Below are 18,115 nucleotides of genomic sequence, written 5' to 3' on the forward strand. Positions count from 1 at the left end.
AATATAAGCTATCCAAGAGTAAGGAATTAAACAATTTCAGGGTCTAAATTTTTAGAGTAGTTAGAATTTTATAACCATTTCCCATGTTGATTATATTGATGATATAAGTTCAATGCAGAAAACTTTAAAAAATAAAGAAAAAATAAAGAAATAAACCAAGAGCATCCACAATCCCTAGAGGCAATAAAATAATTGGAATTTTAGTGCAGTGAGTGCATTCTTCACTTCCCTGGTTTTTTGTTTTGTTTTGTTTTAGCAGTCCAATATTATGATAGGCAGCAACCCTGCTTTACAGGACATGTGGAAAATTTATCTCAGATCTTAAAATCAGTTAGTCATGATGTGTCTTAGGGTGAAAATTATAATTTCTGTGAAATGCAAAGGCACGAGGAAAAAGGAAAAATAACATTGAATAGAATAGAAGAGGGGCAGAGTTTGGATTTTTACTGGGTTGCTTTTGAAGTAATAAGAAGTACATTTATTCCTTAGATGTATGGCATAGTTAACAGGAAGGTTTAGAAGAGCAAAGAGGCAGCTGGTGAGGTCTTTGAATGAAGGGTTGTGAACATTCTTGGGTTCTTCCTGCTTGAAGAAGCTCATCTATTTGCAGGTTTGAGTCAGCACCACTAACATTTTAGTATCTACTTATTGTGGCATTTGCCAAAACATATATCCCCCACGCATATAATGAGTGAAAATTATACTTATTGCCTATCATTTAAGACTCTTAAATGAAGAAGACTAATAAAGTGAAGCGGTTAGTAAAGATGGAATTAGCACACGCTTGTTTCCGGATGTTGACTTGTGGTTGCTGTGGAGGACAAGCTATCAGGAAGCTTCTGGAAGGCCAGGCTGTTCCACAGAGCAGAGGCTGAACTTCAGGGATGCCTTCTACTAGGTTTATAAATGAATATGATCCAATGATCCTTTATGCTTGGAGAAACATGGTTTTAACAGGATTGGCAACTAATCAACTTATCTCCGGTTTATTCACAGGAGCTTGAATAAAGAAAACCATGACGATGCAAGCCCAACTGCACTGCTTGTGTCTCTTTACACTTTACTTGGTAAGAGAAGAGAATGTTCTTTATTTATTTAGTAGAATATCCCCAGTCATCCTTCTACCCCGTACCAGGGAAGCAACGGCTATCATGATGTAAAAAATAGTCTATCAGAATTAACTCATTGTGAGCAAAGGGCACTTTGCCCCGATGGACTATTTTTGTTGAAATAGCTACAAGTCATATGTCCAACCTTTAACCAGAGGTGTACTTTCTCCTCAGCTCTTAAAAGCCAATGCCACTTCACGGGCAAGGTTTAAGCAAATCCGTCTACTTAGCTTTACACCGTTGCATACAGCTCAGGGAATCTGGAAAGAAAAGTATACTGATACCTGTGTTAGTCTATGTCCCTTAATCTTGACTTTTTTTTTTTTTTAACTTTGACCATGAGAAATTACCACCGAAATTAAGAAAAGCATTTTCTCCATTTTTGACCCTGCTCTGCTCTGTACTTTTCTTCCCGTATACGGCTTGGAGTTTTCTGACCAAATTTGTGCTTAGTCACTTGTTGAGCTAACCCTATCGACTCGGGCTTCTAGAAGCTGGAGCTGGATGGAACCTGGGGAGACCAGACCTTAACCTCGGGTAGAGACAGGGGTGCTGTCTTCACTTTCCTTATGAAGCTCATAAAGGTTATACACTTGCCAAATCTGTTGTATTATGAAGCAAGATTATGGGGAAGCTTTTGCTTTCTCCTTAGAAGGAAGCTACTAGATCCTCATACCTCTAATCTTGGTTCCTTTCTTCTAAAACCCAAATATACCATATTGAATTTCAAGTTCCAGAGAGCCCCTGAGAGCCCACACAGTTCAAAATAGTTAGAGTGAAATACAGCCAAACTTGTAAACCTACCAGAGCTCTCCCCTTGGGGGGAAAATCTGCAGTTCAAACCTTACGAGCAAGGTGCGTCCTCACAGACCAGGGCTTGAAGCATGTAGCTAAGACTGCCTAAGGACTGGGTCTAACATCCCCACTTGACTTCTCTCCTCTTCCTACCCTCTCAGATGTCCTTTGCTATCTGTATTATCTCAGAATGGTGGTGAAGTCAGTGCCTAGTTCAAACTTGGCACTGCTATTGATTGGTGATAAGAACTCGGGTGAGTTACGAAGCTCTGAACCTCAGTTTTCTGCCCTGTGAAATGGGTCTAATAATAGTACTTGCCTTATGTGGCAATTAAATGAGATAATGCATTTATCAAGCCCTTGAATCAATGACTCACACAGTCTAAGGACTTGATAAATATTAGCTATTATTATTACTACCATGTTTTAAATATCCAGCGTCTACACTCAGATGGACTCTGACCTCCATGAGGAGAACTGTGTTTTAGTCATCTTTGCAGCCTCAGCACATAGCACAGTGCCCGGAACAAGTTAGAACTTAAATACATAACTATGGATTTATATTAGGAAACATTAGGAAACAACAGTGAGACCTAAGAGAGAGAGAAGATTCTGTCGTGATAATTTGACATTAGCAGGCTCATCAGCTTCTTGTCTGAGAAGGGGACATGGATTTTTCTTCCTAGATAAAGGATGAAAGTAAGTTTTCCTTTTTCCCTACTCTCACCCCAGTGGGATTTTTACCTGGAGTAAGAAGTACTGCCCAAACTACTGCTGGCAGCAAGAGCCTTGCCCAGGAGACTGCCACGTGCACAGCTGTCTCTGGGTGAAGGAGGGAGGCTGAGGCCTGTGTGCTGGGATCTCAGGGGCATTGGGATGGAGCCATTTCTCTTCTGCCTTCACCAACCCCTATGCCCAGACCCTCTCCTGTGAAGGCTGGAAGTTCAGTTGGAGCGTCTTTCCTTCAGCATAAGGCTTTATTCAGCAGAGGTAACCATTTAAAGTGATTGCCAGTCATTTATTCTATACTATGAGTGGCTCTCCTGTTCTTTCCTGAGAACAGGTTCTCATAGAGGGTTAGAAACACTGCACGAATATATTGTAAGGGCACTGATGAGAGGGTTTGGGAAAGAGTGCTGAGTAAGGAGGCAGGGAAATCAAGGAGAAGCCAACTGTTTTGGAGTTTTGCCTGGGACTATGCTTCTTCTGGAAGGAAGAAGATCTGACATACATACTATATAAACAGAGAACTCTTGCTGGAAAGTACAATGACGGTGGCTACTAGGCAGGCAGATCTGATAACAGCATGCGTCCTTTGCTGGCCCGGAAGGCAGTGGAGCAACGTGGTGCAGAGTTGGGGCTTGGTGGTCCAACAGAGCTGGTACCATCCCACAGCGGCACCAGTTATATGTGCCTCTGCTGTAGGACTCCTCCAGAGCTTTCCTGATATTGTTGAGGATCAGAAGAAATGACATGTGTGGAGGTTCTAGTTCCATAGCTGCCATACAGGAAACACTTCAAAATATCAGTTCCATTCTCTTCCTACTTTTCACCTCTTTATGCAAGATGGTGGGTTTTATTCTTCCAACTCTTTTCACAAATTTCCACCACAGCATTCTTCCCAGTTATGGATGTATGGCTTGATGACTCATGACGTGCCCATGCATTTTGAAATCTTTATAGCTCAGATAGCCAGGTTAATGGGCAGGAAGAGAGATTTGTTGCCCTGATACGAGAACCCAACCCAACTTTGAACATTGCAACTGAGACTTATCCTTTATTTCTCATAGGTGAGCCAGCTCGTCTACCTGGGGAAAATGCAGGCTTATTTGTGAGGTTTGCCTGACTAATGTAGTTTTCCTATAGATGCCGTCACTGGTGTGATCAGCTGAAAGATGGGCTGCTTGCTGATGCGAGCAGAAAGTTGATGAAGACATTTGCTGTTAAGCAGTAGCCCCTCAAAAAGCACTGCCCTCGTCCTGTACCAACCATGGCACCTACTTCTTGTGTCCTGCCTTGCAGAGGAACTGCTGGAGCTGGAGAAGATGTGGAAAGGAGTGGAAGGGGGGAAGAGCCCCCAGAGGAAAATACACTTTGAGAGGAACTGATGAGCTAGAAGTCTGTATAGTTATTGTGTCAGTTAAGAATGCTTTTAGCTACAAGCAACCTTAGAGTCTTTCCAGTCAATAGGGATTTATTTTTCTCAGACAACGAGAAGCCTGTCGTGGGCAGTCCCGGGCAGGTTTAGCAGTTCTGTGATGTTATCAGAGATTTGGGCTTCTTTCTCTTTGCTCCACTGTTGTTTGAGCTGGTTTATCCCCTTGTGGTTTCATGATGGCGGCCACAGCTACAGACATGAGGTCCATTGCTTGAGCAAGACGAACAGGGCAGAGGCCAGCCACATCTGTCTTTCTTAATCAGGAATACAAAATCTTGACCAGAACCATTCCCTCACTTCCACCCAGGCACAGCAGACTCCACCTTTTGTTTAACAAACCAGAACTGGGTCACTTGGTCACCCTCCTAGCTGCAAGGGAGTCTGGGAAAGAGACCACTTGTCTTCCCAAGGGAGAGAGGCTGGCAATGGCTGGGGACAGCTAACCCAAGGGCCTGACACAACTCTGAGGGAGAGGAGACCAAATTCCAAAGTCCTGTGTTCTTTTTGTTTGTTTGTTTGTTTTTTACATCTTTATTGGAGTATAATTGCTTTACAATGGTGTGTTAGTTTCTGCTTTATAACAAAGTGAATCAGTTATACATACACATGTGTTCCCATATCTCTTCCCTCTTGTGTCTCCCTCCCTCCCACCCTCCCTATCCTAACCCTCTAGGTGGTCACAAAGCACCGAGCTGATCTCCCTCTGCTATGCAGCTGCTTCCCACTAGCTATCTATTTTACGTTTGGTAGTGTATATATGTCCATGCCACTCTCTCACTTTGTCACAGCTTATCCTTCCCCCTCCCCATATCCTCAAGTCCATTCTCTAGTAGGTCTGTGTCTTTATTCCTGTCTTACCCCTAGGTTCTTCATGACATTTTTTTTCTTAAATTCCATATATATGTGTTAGCATACGCTATATGTCTTTCTCTTTCTGACTTACTTCACTCTGTATGACAGACTCTAGGTCCATCCACCTCATTACAAATAGCTCAATTTCATTTCTTTTTATGGCTGAGTAATATTCCATTGTATATATGTGCCACATCTTCTTTATCCATTCAACCGATGATGAACACTTAGGTTGTTTCCATCTCCGGGCTATTGTAAATAGAGCTGCAATGAACATTTTGGTACATGACTCTTTTTGAATTATGGGTTTCTCAGGGTATATGCCCAGTAGTGGGATTGCTGGGTCCTATGGCAATTCTATTTGTAGTTTTTTAAGGAACCTCCATACTGTTCTCCATAGTGGCTGTGCCAGTTCACATTCCCACCAGCAGTGCAGGAGTGTTCCCTTTTATCCATACCCTTTCCAGCATTTATTGTTTCTAGATTTTTTGATAATGGCCATTCTGACTGGTGTGAGATGATATCTCATTGTAGTTTTGATTTGCATTTCTCTAATGATTTGTTATGTTGAGCATTCTTTCATGTGTTTGTTGGCAGTCTGTATATCTTCTTTGGAGAAATGTCTATTTAGGTCTTCTGCCCATTTTTGGATTGAGTTGTTTGCTTTTTTGTTATTGAGCCGCATGAGCTGCTTATAAATTTTGGAGATTAATCCTTTGTCATTTGCTTCATTTGCAAATATTTTCTCCCATTCTGAGGGTTGTCTTCTGGTCTTGTTTATGGTTTCCTTTGCTGTGCAAAAGCTTTGAAGTTTCATTAGGTCCCATTTGTTTATTTTTGTTTTTATTTCTATTTCTCTAGGAGGTGGGTCAAAAAGGACCTTGCTGTGATTTATGTCATAGAGTGTTCTGCCTATGTTTTCCTCTAAGAGTTTCATAGTTTCTGGCCTTACATTTAGGTCTTTAATCCATTTTGAGCTTATTTTTGTGTATGGTGTTAGGGAGTGATCTAATCTCATACTTTCACATGTACCTGTCCAGTTTTCCCAGCAGCACTTATTGAAGAGGCCTTCCTTTCTCCACTGTACATTCCTGCCTCCTTTATCAAAGATAAGGTGACCATAGGTGTGTGGGTTTACCTCTGGGCTTTCTACAGTCTTCCATTGATCTATCTTTCTGTTTTTGTGCCAGTACCATACTGTCTAGATTACTATAGCTTTGTAGTATAGTATGAGGTCAGGGAGCCTGATTCCTCCAGCTCCGTTTTTCATTCTCAAGATTGCTTTGGCTATTTGAGGTCGTTTGTGTTTTGATACAAATTGTGAATTTTTTCATTCTAGCTCTGTGAAAAAGGTCAGTGGTAGTTTGATAGGGATTGCATTGAATCTGTAGATTGCTTTGGGTAGTAGAGTCATTTTCACAATGTTGATTCTTCCAATCCAAGAACATGGTATATCTCTCCCTCTATTTGTATCATCTTTAATTTCTTTCATCAGTGTCTTATAATTTTCTGCACACAGGCCTTTTGTCTCCTTAGGTAGGTTTATTCCTAGATATTTTATTCTTTTTGTTGCAGTGGTAAATGGGAGTGTTTTCTTGATTTCACTTTCAGATTTTTCATCCTTAGTGTGTAGGAATGCCACAGATATCTGTGCATTAATTTTGTATCCTGCTACTTTACCAAATTCATTGATTAGCTCTAGTAGTTTTCTGGTAGCATCTTTAGGATTCTCTACGTATAGTATCATGTCATCTGCAAAGAGTGACAGCTTTACTTCTTCTTTTCTGATTTGGATTCCTTTTATTTCCTTTTCTTCTCTGATTGCTGTGGCTAAAACTTCCAAAACTATGTTGAATAATAGTGGTGAGAGTGGGCAACCTCGTCTTTTTCCTGATCTTAGTGGAAATGCTTTCAGTTTTTCACCATTGAGGACGATGTTGGCTGTGGGTTTGTCATATATGGTCTTTATTATGTTGAGGAAGTTCCCCTTATGCCTTCTTTCTGCAGGGTTTTTATTATAAATGGGTGTTGAATTTTGTCAAAAGCTTTCTCTGCATCTGTTGAGATGATCATATGGTTTTTCTCCTTCAGGTGGGTAATATGGTTTATCACATTGATTGATTTGCATATATTGAAGAATCCTTGCATTCCTGGGATAAACCCCAGTGATCATGGTGTATGATCCTTTTAATGTGCTGTTGGATTCTGTTTGCTAGTATTTTGTTGAGGATATTTGCATCTATGTTCATCAGTGCTATTGGCCTGTAGTTTTCTTTCTTTGTGACATCCTTGTCTGGTTTTGGAATCAAGGTGATGGTGGCCTCGTAGAATGAGTTTGGGAGTGTTCTTACCTCTGCTATATTTTGGAAGAGTTTGAGAAGGATAGGTGTTAGCTCTTCTCTAAATGTTTGATAGAATTCGCCTGTGAAGCCATCTGGTCCTGGGCTTTTGTTTGTTGGAAGATTTTTAATCACAGTTTCAATTTCAGTGCTTGTGATTGGTCTGTTCATATTTTCTATTTCTTCCTGATTCAGTCTTGGCAGGTTGTGCCTTTCTAAGAATTTGTCCGTTTCTTCCAGGTTGACCATTTTATTGGCATAGAGTTGCTTGTAGTAATCTCTCATGATCCTTTTTATTTCTGCAGTGTCAGTTGTTACTTCTCCTTTTTCATTTCAAATTCTATGGATTTGAGTCTTCTCCCTTTTTTTTTGATGAGCCTGGCTAGTGGTTTATCAATTCTGTTTATCTTCTCAAAGAACCAGCTTTTAGTTTTATTGATCTTTGCTATTGTTTCCTTCATTTATTTTTCATTTATTTCTGATCTGATTTTTATGATTTCTTTCCTTCTGCTAACTTTGGGTTTTTTTGTTCTTCTTTCTCTAATTGCTTTAGGTGCAAGGTTAGATTGTTTATTCAAGATGTTTCCTGTTTCTTAAGGTAGGATTGTATTGCTATAAACGTCCCTCTTAGAACTGCTTTTGCTGCATCCCATAGGTTTTGGGTCGTTGTGTCTCCATTGTAATTTGTTTCTAGGTATTTTTTGATTTCCTCTTTGATTTCTTCAGTGATCACTTCGTTATTAAGTAGTGTATTGTTTAGCCTCCATGTGTTTGTATTTTTTACAGATCTTTTCCTGTAATTGATATCTAGTCTCATAGCATTGTGGTTAGAAAAGATACTTGATACAATTTCAATTTTCTAAAATTTACCAAGGCTTGATTTGTGACCCAGGATATGATCTATCCTGGAGAATGTTCCATGAGCACTTGAGAAAAATGTGTATTCTGTTGTTTTTGGATGGAATGTCCTATAAATATCAATTAAGTCCATCTTATTTAATGTATCATTTAAAGCTTGTGTTTCCTTATTAATTTTCATTTTGGATGATCTGTCCATTGGTGAAAGTGGGGTGTTAAAGTCTCCTACTATGAATATGTTACTGTTGATTTCCCTTTTTATGGCTGTTAGTATTTGCCTTTTGTATTGAGGTGCTCCTATGTTGGGTGCATAAATATTTAGAATTGTTATATCTTCTTCTTGGATTGATCCCCTGATCATTATGCAGTGTCCTTCTTTGTCTCTTGTAATAGTCTTTATTTTAAAGTCTATTTTGTCTGATATGAGAATTGCTACTCCAGCTTTCTTTTGGTTTCCATTTGCATGGAATATCTTTTTCCATCCCCTTACTTTCAGTCTGTATGTGTCTCTATGTCTGAAGTGGGTCTTTTGTAGACAGCATATATATGGGTCTTGTTTTTGTATCCATTCAGCCAATCTGTGTCTTTTGGTGAGAGCATTTAGTCCATATACGTTTAAGGTAATTATCGATATGTATGTTCCTATTCCCATTTTCTTAATTGTTTTGTGTTTGTTATTGTAGGTCTTTTCCTTCTTTTGTGTTTCTTGCCTAGAGAAGTTCCTTTAGCATTTGTTGTAAAGCTGGTTTGGTGGTGCTGAACTCTCTCAGCTTTTGCTTCTCTGTAAAGGTTTTAATTTCTCCATCAAATCTGAATGAGATCCTTGCTGGGTAGAGTAATCTTGGTTGCAGTTTCTTCTCCTTCATCACTTTAAATATTTCCTGCCAGTCCCTTCTGGCTTGCAGAGTTTCTGCTGAAAGATCAGCTGTTAACCTTATGGGGATTCCCTTGTGTGTTATTTGTTGTTTTTCCCTTGCTGCTTTTAATATGTTTTCTTTGTATTTAATTTTTAACAGTTTGATTAATATGTGTCCTGGCATGTTTCTCCTTGGATTTATCCTGTATGGGACTCTCTGTGCTTCCTGGACTTGATTAACTATGTCCTTTCCCATATTAGGGAAGTTTTCAACTCTAACCGCTTCAAATATTTTCTCAGTCCCTTTCTTTTTCTCTTCTTCTTCTGAAACCCCTATAATTTGAATGTGGGTGCATTTCATGTTGTCCCAGAGGTCTCTGAGACTGTCCTCAGTTCTTTTCATTCTTTTTTCTTTATTCTGCTCTGCAGTAGTTATTTCCACTATTTTATCTTCCAGGTCACTTATCCATTCTTCTGCCTCAGTTATTTTGCTATTGATCTCATCTAGAGTATTTTTAATTTCATTTTTTGTGTTGTTCATCACTGCTTGTTTCATCTTTACTTCTTCTAGGTCCTTGTTAAATGTTTCTTGCATTTTGTCTATTCTATTTCCAAGATTTTGGATCATCTTTAGTATCATTATTTTGAATTCTTTTTCAGGTAGACTGCCTATTTCCTCTTCATTTGTTAGGTCTGGTGGGTTTTTACCTTGCTCCTTCAACTGCTGTGTGTTTTTCTGTCTTCTCATTTTGCTTATCTTACTGTGTTTGGGATCTCCTTTTTTGCAGGCTGCAGGTTCGTAGTTCCTGTTGTTTTTGGTGTCTGTCCCCAGTGGCTAAGGTTGGTTCAGTGGGTTGTGTAGGCTTCCTGGTGGAGGGGACTGTTGCCCATGTTCTGGTGGATGAGACTGGATCTTGTCTTTCTGGTAGGCAGGTCCACGTCTGGTGGTGTGTTTTGGGGAGTCTGTGGATTTATTATGATTTCAGGCAGCCTCTCTGCTAGTGTGTGGGGTTGTGTTCCTGTCTTGCTAGTTGTTTGGCATAGGGTGTCCAGCACTGTAGCTTGCTGGTCGTTGAGTGAAGCTGTGTGCTGGTGTTGAGATGGAGATCTCTGGGAGATTTTCGCCATCTGATAATATGTGGAGCTGGGAGGTCTCTTGTGGACCAGTGTCCTGAAGTTGGCTCTCCACCTCAGAGGCACAGCACTGACTCCTGGCTGCAGCACCAAGAGCCTTTCATCCACATGGATTCGAATAAAAGCAAGAAAAAGTAGAAAGAAAGAAAGAAAGAAAGAAAGAAAGAAAGAAAGAAAGAAAGAAAGAAAGAAAGAAAGAAAGAAAGAAAGAAAGAAAGAAAGAAAGAAGGAAAGAAAGAAAGAAAGAAAGGAAGGAAGGAAGGAAGAATGAAAGAAAGAAAGAAAGGAAGAAAGAAGGAAAGAAAGAAAGAAAGAAAGGAGGGAGGAAGGGAGGGAGGGAAAGAGGGAGGGAGGAAGGAAGGAAGGAGGGAAGGAAGGAAAGGAAGAAAGAAAGAAGGTAAAATAAAATAAAGTTATTAAAATAATTATTATGAAAAAAAAATTTTTTAAAGAAAAAAAAGACCAAAAACAAAAAAACAAGCAAAACCAAAACAAAACAAAAGGACAGACAGAACCCTAGGACAAATGGTGGAAGCAAAGCTATACAGACAAAATCTCACATAGAAGCATACACATACACATTCACAAAAGGAGGAAAAGGGGAAAAAATAATAAATCTTGCTCTCAAAGACCACCTCCTCAAATTGGGATGATTCATTGTCTATTCATGTATTCCACAGATGCAGGTACATGAAGTTGATTGTGGAGCTTTAATCCGGTGCTTCTGAGGCTGCTGGGAGAGATTTCCCTTTCTCTTCTTTGTTCTCACAGCTCCCGGGGCTCAGCTTTGGATTTGGCCCCGCCTCTGTGTGTAGGTCGCCAGTGGGCATCTGTTCTCCGCTCAGACAGGACGGGGTTAAAGGAGCAGCTGATTCAGGGGCTTTGGCTCACTCAGGCCGGGGGGAGGGAGGGGCATGGAGTGCGGGGTGAGGCTGTGGTGGCAGAGGCCGGTGTGACTTTGCACCAGCCTGAGGCTCGCCGTGCGTTCTCCCAGGGAAGTTGTCCCTGGATCCCGGGACCCTGGCAGTGGTGGGTTACACAGGCTCCCCGGAAGTGGGGTGTGGATAGTGGCCTGTGCTCGCACACGGGCTTCTTGGTGGCTGCAGCAGCAGCCTTAGCGTCTCATGCCCCTCTCTGGGTTCCGCGCTTTTAGCCACGGCTCGCGCCCATCTCTGGAGTTCCTTTAAGCAGTGCTGTTAATCCCCTCTCCTCGCGCACCAGGAAACAAAGAGGCAAGAAAAAGTCTCTTGCCTCTTCGGGAGGTCCAGAATTTTCCCCGGACTCCCTCCCGGCTAGCCGTGGTGCACTAACCCCTTCAGGCTATGTTCACGCCGCCAACCCCAGTCCTCTCCCTGCGCTCAGACCAAAGCCCGAGCCTCAGCTCGCAGCCCCCGCCCGCCCCGGCGGGTGAGCAGACAAGCCTCTCGGGCTGGTGAGTGCCGGTCGGCACCAATCCTCTGTGCGGGAATCTCTCTGCTTTGCCCTCTGCACCCCTGTGGCTGTGCTCTCCTCCGCAGCTTCGAAGCTCCCCCCTCCGCCACCCACAGTCTCCGCCCGCGAAGGGGCTTCCTAGTGTGTGGAAACGTTTCCTCCTTCACAGCTCTCTCCCACTGGTGCAGGTTCCGTCCCTATCCTTTTGTCTCTGTTTATTCTTTTTTTTCTTTTGCCCTACCCAGGTACATGGGGAGTTTCTTGCCTTTTGGGAGGTCTGAGGTCTTCTGCCAGCATTCAGTAGGTGTTCTGTACGAGTTGTTCCACGTGTAGATCGTCCTCTGTGTTCTTGTTTGTTACTATTTTTTTGTTGGACAACCCAGATCAACTTAATCAAGATTCAATTAACCAAGGGATATAGTACAAGACCTTTTCCCCCATGATTTCATCCTAATTGTTTTTGGGTTATTCCCAGTGTTTCTATACGATAAGAGCACACTAGCTCCTCATAAAGAAATGGAAAATAAATTCTCTTCTCACTAGTTCTTCTTTCTTTTTTGGTTTTACCTGTCCAGTTCCCCAAACCATTAACTTTCCATATCGTACTTCTAATTCTAACCTATCCCAGCCCTGATTCCCATAACAAGTAGGAGACCTGAAGAACCACTTGGGAAGGAGGGGGCACTGGCATCAGTGTGGGTGTCAGATCCTTCGTTCCAGAGGGTGCTCTCTGTGGTGGGTTTATGGCTGGCTGCCCCTTCCTGCGTTCCGCCTGCTCCGCTCTGCCTCACGACTCCCGTTAGTGACCATTCCTGGTGGGAGACGAAGGGATGGCAGGAACTACTGCTGAATACACCCTCCTGCGCATCCCCATGCTGCCAGCTTCCCACCCCTCCCCCCCCACCCCAGGCTGTCTCGGCTGCTTCTGCTGTTGTGTAGTGGGGGTAGTGGCTAAGAGGGCCGGGTCTGGAGTTGCAGGTTCGAATCCTGCTTCCTGCACTACCTGGGCAAATTATTTAACCTCTCTGCGTCTCAGCCTAATCACCAGTGAAACAGAGCTGGCAATAATAATCCACCCTGTAGGGTTGTTGTCGGGATTCAATGTGTTTAGGACAAAGCTCAGCATATACTAATTTAACAAGTGTGAGCTCTTCTTGTTGGGTGCCAGGCAAGCATTGTACTCAACACGTCTACATATTTTTTCCCCTTAAAAATTCAATTGTCTTTGAGGTGCCTGAACTCTAACGTGCTGGGAATCTGCCATGGATTTCCTTATAAACTAAAAGGATTGGAATAGAGGGGTTTTAAGAAGCTGGTGTAGGGGTTTCCCTGGTGGTGCAGTGGTTAAGAATCCACCAGCCAATGCAGGGGATAGGGGTTCGAGCCCTGGTCCGGGAAGATCCCACATGTTGTGGAGCAGCTAAGCCCGTGCGCCACAACTACTGAGCCTGTGCTCTACAGCCCGTGAGCCACAACTACTGAGCCCATGTGCTGCAACTACTGAAGCCCATGTGCCTAGAGCCTGTGCTCCGCAACAAGAGAGCCACTGCAGTGAGAAGCCCTGGCACCACAACGAAGAATAGCCCCTGCTCACTGCAACTAGAGAAAGCCTGTGTGCAGCAACGAAGACTCAATGCAGCCAAAAATAAAAAAAGTTAAAAAGAAAAGAAGCTTATGTAAAACCATGTAGAATTTAACAGCATAGTGGCATTGTGGGAAGATCATGAACTTTCCTTCAGTTAGAACCCAGTGTGTGTGCCATGTCCACTGCTTATGGGTTTTACTCTGGGCAAGTAGCTAACCTGTGTGAGCCTCATGTATAAAACGGGAGTGTTAATTTCTCCCCACAGGGTGATTGCTTGAATGGTTAAATGAGAAAAGCCGTGTTAGGCTCTAAGCAAACCATTTTGACATAGTAGAGCCTCAACAACTATTAGACCCCTTCCTGCCTGTTTTGACTAGATTTCACATTGTTTTGAGCCAGGTTAGAATCTTAGGTTTCATATATCAGTCCTGGAACCATAAGAAAATCAGCAAGTGACGCGTATACATTCATAGTAGATGGTGATGCTAATTTTTTTTTTTTTGCTAATTTTCTTTTTCTTTCTTTTTTTAACAGACAACTGGATATGGCCAAGAGGGAAAGTTTAGTGGACCCCTGGAGCCCATGACCTTTTCTATTTTTGAAGGCCAAGGACCGAGTCAAATCATATTCCAGGTAACGGCTACTCTTGATCACTGTCATCTTGATTTTGCAGGCTCTCTCTTTTACTCCTTTATCTACTGTACACCCAGAAATAAAATATAGGCATAGTAGATCTCATTATCAAGAATGATTTCAGAAGCTAAGTTAAACACAGAGATGAGTGGCTTCCGTGCTATAAGACGTTGTACCTAACTTCCTCATTCGGACTTCCTCAGTGGTGTCTGGGGCAAGTACTCCCATCTCTGGGGCGGGGATCTTGGTGCCTGTAGACTCTGCCTCTTCCCCCAGGGTGGGAAGGGAACCTGTCTCTGGAGTGACAGGGCCATCTGAGGATCTGTCTGTTCAATGAGCTGGCTGCTTGAAGCATTTGAAGATGCGGGTTCTCTGGATTACTGCTGGAATGGCCTGCTTTCCTCACCGCCTCCTCTGAGCCCATCCCTGGGCCCTCACCCATGGGTTAGACAAGGCACAGTGGGAGGCAGTCATCTCATTTAGTTAGTTAACTGAGAAAGCATCAGGTTGAGGAGTGGACTGCAAGAGACTTCAGCTTTAAGGGCCCTGAGATAATCCCGGAAATGTAATGGAGAGAGGGAGAAAAACATACTACTGCATTGACCAGAAATCCCCTGGGGAAGCCTGCTTGGCCTTGGAGTGGCTGAGGGTGCTTTGATGAGCCTCTGGGTGGGCCCATGATCTCCCGTCCCATGCACTGGGGGAGCGACAGAGGGTTGCTAAACTACCATCTAAGGTGGATGCCTTCTGTTAACTGTCCAAGCATTTGTTTCGGCAGTTCCCGTCCACAGAGGAGAGACTGAAAGCTGCCTCATGCCACTTTCTGCCATTTGGTACCAAATTAGAGCAAAGGGGCTCCATAGTATGAGCTGTTGGGGGTGCATGTGTATCTCTGTGCCCTGCTGTGGGTATTTTAGAGGCTTTGACCTCTCCAGTCAGGGAAGCCGGCACTGAGCGACGAGCAAATGCTTTGAGAGCTGGAGGCTAATAAGAGAAGAGTGTTCCAGCAAAGGCACAGCTTGGACACCTGCCCTGTGCTGGGAGGGTGCAGGGCATGCCCCGAGTTTCAGCAGAAGGCCAGCAGAGAGCCTAAAGAAGAAGGTAGGAGAGGAGGCTGCAGAGACAGGAGGGCCCTGACTTCTAAGGCTCTTAGATTTTCTCCTCAAAGCAGCGGGCCTGAATCAAGTTTCCATTCAGGGCTACAAACTGGAGGGGGGCGGGAAACGGAAGAGGTTGCAAAGGAACTGGTTGGGAGTCTATGGCAGGGCTCACACAAGAGGTGATCTCGTTAACTAACTTTCCCTCCCTTGCCAGGGAGCACTTAGTTATAGATATCTTGTTTACATTTAAAAAATTCTGTTCAAGATGTAGAGAACAAACATATGGGCACCAAGGGGGGAAAAGGGGGGTGGGATGAATTGAGAGATTGGGATTGACATATATACACTGATATGTATAAAATAGATAACTGATGAGAACCTACTGTATAGCATAGGGAACTCCACTTCGCTGTACAGCAGAAACTAACACAACATTGTAGAACAACTATACTCCAATAAAAAAACATTCTGTTCACTTGTGTATTTTTATGCTTCATAAGCTGGTAAGAATGCTGTGGGATAGGCACACGTTCATCTCTTTTTTGGAATTTGATATATTTGTATTTATTTATTTATTTTTATTGGGGTATATTTGCTTTACAATATTGCATTAATTTCTGCTGTACAACAGAGTGAATCAGCTATACGTATACATATATCCCCTCCCTCTTGGACCTCCCCCTCCCATCCCACCCATCTAGGTCACAACAGAGCACCGGGCTGAGCTCCCTGCGCTATATAGCAGGCTCCCACTAGCTATCTGTTTTACACATGGTAGTGTATATATGTCATTCCCAATCTCCCAATTCATCCCACCCCCTACGCCCCCGCCCCGTGTCCACACGTCAGTTCTCTATGTCTGTGTCTCTATTCCTGTGTTGCGAATAGGTTCATCTGTACTGTTTTTCTAAATTCCACATATATGCGTTAAGATACAATCTTTATTTTTCTCCTTCCGATTTACTTCACTCTGTATGACAGACTCTAGGTCCATCCACGTCTCTACAAATGACCCAATTTCGTTCCTGATGGTGCCTATTGTTATAAGGCACTATGCTGGGTACTGAGGATACAAGATGACCCCAACACCATCCCTGCCCCCGCTGAGCTCATAGGGTAGTAGAAGGAGGCTAACAAGTAAGCAAACAATGTAGTGAAGGGTTCTGATTGGAGTCTGGTGGGCTGCAGAGGGAACCAAGCGCAGATGGAGAAAGAGTGCTCGATTTTAAGTGTGGGCGGTAGTGGTTGAACAGAAAAGGTTTCTCTGACCCCTCAGCTGAGTATTTAAAGTTGAACAGGCACTCACAGACAGAAAGCAGGCCCTGGATACAGTATGGGAAAAAGCACAGGGGTGTGCAAATCAACAAGAGAATGAAAGATAACAGGTGGTTTAGGGTGTGCAAAGGCGAGGCTGCTGAGGTCGGGTGGTGGGGATGGGTGTCCAGACCGGCCCTTTAACCTGTGGTAGGCTGCAGGGCCCCTGTGGAGGGTTAAAGAAGGTGTGACAGAATTAGACTGTGCTTGCACAGACCTACTCTGTGATCACTGTAAGTGTGGGATGAAGGGGGTGAACCTAGAGGTGGGAAGGCTCTTGGGACAGTTTGCCATAGACCAGTGGCAAGCGGTGGAGGCCTGGTTTAAGTAAGTATAAAGGGGGAGTGGAGGGAAGGAGAGGGGTGGGAGCAATGCAAGGAAGTCACACCATCTGGGGTTGGTGACTGAATGAGTGCAGGGGGAGAGAGGAGGTGTTTAGGGTAACTCCGAGGCCTCTGGCTTGCTTCACTGGCTGGTTAGTGGTGTCATTCAGAGAGAGAGAGAGAGAGAGAGAGAGAGAGAGGAAAGGAGAGAGAGAAGGAGGGGAGGGGAGGGAAGATTTATGGGAAAGTCAGTAAATAAGTGTTAGGCCTATTGAATTTAAGGTAATATGTGGGGTTAGCTAGGTGGAGATGTTGAGGAGACAGTGGCCATGTGGGTCTGGAGATACAGACTGGGGAGCCTTCCTCACACAGGTGCTAACCCAGTGCTTGGGTGTGAAAGTCCATCTGTAGTAAGTATCTCAACAGCCCACAAGGGCCAGGTAAGTGATGAATGATGCTATCTTGGGATAAGACAGGCAGTGGCAAAAAACAGATGTAGAAAAACCCCCAACTGTGCAAACGTGAAATTAACAGTCTTCTGATACTTGGCTCCAGCATGTGGGACACAGGGAATAGTGGGGACTGTGACAAACTGAGGGTACATCAAAAAGTATAGCCTTAATTCAATTCCAAATTGTTTCACAAGTCAGAATTTGTGTACAGTATTACTGGATTCTATAGTTTTTCCACAAAAGTCAGAAATTTTTATATTTATGTAAAATTTCCTGATCTAAGAATATTGGCACAATAAAAAAAGTCATCTTATAATCTAAGCAAAATGTACTTGTGGGCCAGAGAGTCTGTGGTTACTTCTGCAACCTCTGTTTGAGGAGACTCTTGAGCAGAAGGGAGTAGATGTTCTGTGAGTACAGGTCCACGTGCCACTGAACAGAATCAGAACTGTACCTAGAGGCAATGTCCAGCTAACAAACGTCACACACCTGGAAACTGCTTCATAGGATCCTTCTGCAGTCTCTCAGGAGCCCAGCCAGTAAAATCATTCCTTGGGTTACTCCACTTCTTTTTCTGTTCTTTTTCCATTAGCCACACTACAAAGCTTGTCTCTTCTTAACAGAAAATGATAGCCCAACTGCCATGGCTGAATGCTTCTTGTTTATCGGTGTGTGTGTTGGAGTGGAGGAGTGTAGGCAACGAAGGGGATTTCCTTCTAGAATCTGAGAGTCTTTGTTCTAGAAAAGACCTTAGAGACTTTTTGTACCAACTGCTTGTTTTACAGATAGGGAAACTGAGGCTTAAATAAGTTAATGGCATCACTGATATTAAAACACTGATATTCTCATTTTCTAGTCAAGCATATCATGCTACTTAACACCATATACAAAAATTAACTCAAGGGCTTCCCTGGTGGCACAGTGGTTGAGAGTCCGCCTGCTGATGCAGGGGACACGGGTTCGTGCCCCTGTCTGGGAAGATCCCACATGCCGTGGAGCGGCTGGGCCCGTGAGCCATGGCCACTGAGCCTGCGCGTCCGGAGCCTGTGCTCCGCAATGGGAGAGGCCACAACAGTGAGAGACCCACGTATGGCAAAAAAAAAAAAAAAAAAAAATTAACTCAAAATGGATTAAAGACCCAAATGTAAGACCGAAACCATAAAACTCCTAGAAGAA

The 18,115-nt window shown here is 43.3% G+C and overlaps 1 protein-coding gene across 1 annotated transcript in view; it reads left to right on the top strand.

Moving 5' to 3' along the window:
• Nucleotides 1-1,016: 1,016 nt before the first annotated feature.
• Nucleotides 1,017-18,115, top strand: part of CDH17 (cadherin 17) — a gene marked incomplete at both ends in the record, with an annotated part of 87,135 nt that continues 70,036 nt past the window's right edge. Inside the window, 2 exons of the mRNA XM_082674734.1 lie at nt 1,017-1,067; nt 13,652-13,750. Of these exons, the coding sequence (XP_082530860.1) occupies nt 1,017-1,067; nt 13,652-13,750 (150 nt within the window). The remainder of the gene's footprint in view (nt 1,068-13,651; nt 13,751-18,115) is intronic.

This window comes from Grampus griseus (assembly GCF_964374135.1).
Source record: "Grampus griseus genome assembly, chromosome: 17".
Taxonomy (NCBI): domain Eukaryota; kingdom Metazoa; phylum Chordata; class Mammalia; order Artiodactyla; family Delphinidae; genus Grampus; species Grampus griseus.